We start from the raw sequence: 4067 nt of genomic DNA on the forward strand, positions 1-4067 counted from the left end.
GTTTCAGCGAGCAGGGTTGTGTGCTAGAGCAGGCAAAACCCCCTCTGGCTCTCATTGCCTCCTACGCCCTTGCTCCCTGTCAAAACACTGGACTTCTTGGGTTGGAGCATCTGTATCTGAACTTCCTTCCCTGCTTCCTAAACGGGAAGCAGACAAGGGCCTCAAACTCCTCTTTCCTTTCTGACATTGACACTTGTCTTGTTTGGAGTCCATGACTTGCAGCGGGTTTGAGAGATACTGCTGTATACCTTAGAGTTGATTCTGACTCACAGCAACCCTTTTATGGAATGGTGTCCCCCAGAAAAGTGTGGTGTACTAGCTGTGGTACTAACCCACCTGGAACCCCAACTGTGGTTCTAAACTCATCTGGAAATGAGTTTTCTCCTATTAGGTTCAAGTGACGAGTGTACGTTAAAATAAGCCTTGTTTGAGATACAGAAGAGCAGTCGAAGCAGGCAGGGATGGGGAACGTGCAAGCCACACACAGCCAAGGAAGCAAGAAACAGAAGCTGGAGAGACACAAGGACTTAGCCCCACAGGGGGGCTGGGGGATCCTTCACCCTAGAACCAGTGCCCTAAATTTGGTTTTCTAGCTTCCTGAACTCGGAGAAAATAGATTTGTGTTTGTTAAAGCCACCCACTGGGGTATTTCTGTTACTGCAGCCCTTGCCAAGACAATGACTTCATGTGATAGAAAACAGACCCAACAGGGCTTCCTGGGTTATCATCTTTATGGGAGCACTTTGCCAAGTCTCCCCCCACAGAGCAGCCGACTTTCTGGTTAACAACGCAACACTTCTCCGCTGCATCCCCACGCCGCCTTCCTTCAGGTATACAAGCCCCTTCTAACAAGTCAGTTCTACTCTCAGCAACTCCCCAGAGGGCTTCCAGGGTTGTAAATCTTTATAGGAGATGGCCCCTCCTTTCCTCACTGGCCCCTCCTTTCCTCAGTTAGTGGCTGGTGGATTTGAACTGCTGACTTTTAGGTTAGCATAACATGTAAAGCATCCTGTTACCAGAGCTCCTTTCCTTCTGGAATAGGGGTTACGACTGCAAGGCTTTTTTTTTTCTGGGGACACAGTTGAGAGAGGGGGAGCATGAAATGAGAGCAACTGTTGGGGCAGTGCTGAGGGGGCAGGAAGGAGGTCAGTGGCCCCTCCAGGGCCTGGCTTTGACCCAGGGGCTGCCGGTTCTCTGAGCTCCTCCTCAATCTCCTACTCTCTTTGGTCGTCCCCCTCCCAGTCACCCTCACCCCTTCCCCTCCTCACCCCTTCCTGGCCCTCCTGTCTTCCCCCTCCCAACTCCATCTCCTTTCCTTCCTTCTCACCGCTCCCCACCCTCTGCGTCCCTCCGCCTCTTCCCCCCACCCCCCTTCGCCCCCTTGAGGCCCTCTTCCTCCTCCTGACACCCTCTCTTTCCTCCCCACTTCCAGCCTTCCTTACTTCTCCCCTCCACATCCTTCTCCAGGCCCTCCTCATTCTTCTTCCTCTCCACCCTCCTCACCCCTGCCCACACTCTAAGCCCCTGCTCCATCTTTATTCCTCCTGGTCCCCTCTTCACTTCTAAGCTCCTCCTCCCCTCATCTCCATCCCTCCTTCACAGTCCTCTCCCGGGCTTCCCCTCCCTTGCTCACCCCTCCCGGGCCCTCCCATCCCTTAATTTTCTTCCCCACTTGGTACCTCTCTCACACTGCGGCCCCATGAAGCCATACACACAGGCACAGAGGTTGGGCCCCACACAGCGGCCCCTGTTGTGACAGCCTCTGTCACAGACAGCTGTGAAGGGGGAGTAAGGAGAGGCATAAGGTCTCCAAACATCCCAGGGAGCTGGCCCAGCCCCAACCAGAATGTGATGAGATATCCCCCAGCCCCAGTCCCAGGGAGTCCCATGGGCAGCTACAGGGGTGTGCACTGATGGGCGGGCCCGGGGGTACTCACGCTGCCCACACACAGTACCCACGTAGCCCCTCTGGCACAGGCAGGACTCCCCCCTACAGCTGCCCCCGTTCATGCAGCTCACACTGCACCCGACTCCTGGGGTCAGGGACACACAGTCAAGTGGTTGTCAGGAACCAGCCCAGGCCTCTGTGGCATCCAGAGGCCTGGCACCTTCTTCTCCCACACCCCACAGCCACTCACCTTGGCTGCCCCCACAGCTGGGGGCCAGCGTGCCATCCAAACAGGTGCACAGGTTGGGCCTGGAGCAGAAGCCCTTGCCACAGGAGTGGCGGCAAAGGGCTGCAAGTGCAGAGCAGGGGCGTTAGCTGGGCCCAGGGACTCCACTCTGTGCCTGCTCCATGGGGCCCAGGTCAGCCGTGGACAGCTCCAGGACCACCCCTGCTCTGCACCCCGAATGCCTGTTGCATGTGGGCTGTCCCCTGACTCTCACTCTACACAGGACAGATGGTCAGACCCAGGCTGTGGCTCCAGGAGGGAGGTGACCTGGGACTGCACTGCAGACCCACAGGCTGGAGGCTCTGGGTGGGTGGGGGGAGCCAGGCCACTAGTACAGGAGCTGGAGGTTCTGGGTGGGTCGGCGGCACCAGGCTTCCAGGGAGTTGATCGCAGAGAGAGGGGGAGGGACTTGTAAGGCAAAGGAAGCAAAAATGGCCTGGGAGCCTGGGACAGAGGCAGAAGCCATGATCGAGATTCAGCATCCTCTGGGCCCCAGCTGTGTACACTTCATAACTAGTTGGTAAGGCAGTGGCAAAACTCTCACCTTCCCCGTGGCAGACCCAGGTTCGAATCCCAGCCAGTCCATCTCATGAGCACCTATCTGTTAGTAGAGGTGCATGTGCCTCTAGTTTGTTGGATGTATCAAAGGAACTTCCTGACTAAGATAGACCAGGAAGAATTGCCTGTCTATCTACTTCTGAAAACCAGCCAATGAAAAGCCATGGGTCACTATGGTTCAATCCGTAACAGACCCTGGGGCTGGGGCTGGGGTAGAACTGGGCAAAGGCTGCTCCCATCACAAAGGGCGAGAAAGGCAGGGGAGACTGTGTGTGTGTGTGTGTGTGTGTGTGTGTGTGTGTGTGCAGAAGGGGTAAAAGAACTTTCTAGACTTTCTGCTCAATTTTTCTATAAGCCTAAAACTGCTCTATCAAAGAAAAACAAAGTCTATTTAAAAAAAAAGGAAACAGAATTTGGCAGCAGGTAAGACAGGCAGTCAGCCATGTCCCCTCCCCATGCCCCCACCTCTAGGGCACTCACGCATGACACATCGGTTCCCTCCGGGCAGCGTCCTCCAGCCGGGACAGCAGTAGGCGTGGAAGCGAGAGCCACACACATTCGGCCTTCAGGAGGGCACGCAGGAGGTGAGACCCTGACCTGGTCATGCCCTCCCCCAGGACAGCCCAGCCAACTGTTTCCCCCAGGAGCGTGTATGGGTTTAGGGAACCACGCACCCCTGCAGGACACCTGGGCTGCCTCGCCTCCGCACCCTTCCAGGAACTGGCAATTCTGCAGCCCCGTCCCAGCGACCCTGGCCACTTGCTATGCTGGACAGTGCTATCCAGGCCAGCAGGAGCCAAGGCAGGGGATTCTGAGCCATTGTGAGGGGACCAGTCCCTCTCTTCGCCAAGCACAGCCCTCTTGGAGCCAGGCTGTGTCTTTGGGGGCTGCGGGAAGGAAGTGGGCATCAGCATGAGGCAAAGCCAGCCTCAGAGAGGCCCTGGCCACTAGGCAGAACCAGAAGCAAGGAGATGCTGGCTGCAAGGGGGAAGTCCAGGGTCTGGAGCAGCTTAGGGAGGCACCATTCCTGACCTGAGCACAGTCGAAAAATCCAAGGAGGCTTCCTGGAGGAGGTGTGATGTCTCAAAGATAGAGTCAGCAAGGAGAAGATGATGGGCCAGAGGGGACAATGAAAGCAGCTGCTAAGTGCTGAGTGGAGGGGTTAGAGGACCAGGTGGGCCAGGTTTGGGAGGAGTTTGTGATTGTAAAAGAGCTTATCTTGAGGGCGATAGAGAGCCTTTCAAGAGCTCTAGTGAGAAGGACAAGGTCAGAAACAGATACCAGGTGGTGTGAAGAAGGGGCTCTGGAAACCCAAGGAGAGGTAAGTGGGTGAGG

General features: G+C 56.2%; 1 protein-coding gene across 1 annotated transcript in view; it reads right to left on the bottom strand.

The window, feature by feature from the left end:
• The window catches only part of FBN3 (fibrillin 3), a 97915-nt gene extending 94363 nt beyond the window's left edge, over window positions 1-3552 (bottom strand). The window contains exons 1-5 of the mRNA XM_006896336.1: window positions 3407-3552; window positions 3213-3295; window positions 2139-2237; window positions 1938-2033; window positions 1682-1775 (exon numbers count right to left, since the gene is read on the bottom strand). Coding sequence (XP_006896398.1) covers window positions 1682-1775; window positions 1938-2033; window positions 2139-2237; window positions 3213-3295; window positions 3407-3552 — 518 coding nt within the window. The remainder of the gene's footprint in view (window positions 1-1681; window positions 1776-1937; window positions 2034-2138; window positions 2238-3212; window positions 3296-3406) is intronic.
• Between the last annotated feature and the right edge of the window lie 515 nt (window positions 3553-4067).

The sequence above is a fragment of the Elephantulus edwardii genome, unplaced genomic scaffold (assembly GCF_000299155.1).
Source record: "Elephantulus edwardii isolate Elephantulus edwardi_28Jun2011 unplaced genomic scaffold, EleEdw1.0 scaffold00185, whole genome shotgun sequence".
NCBI lineage: Eukaryota > Metazoa > Chordata > Mammalia > Macroscelidea > Macroscelididae > Elephantulus > Elephantulus edwardii.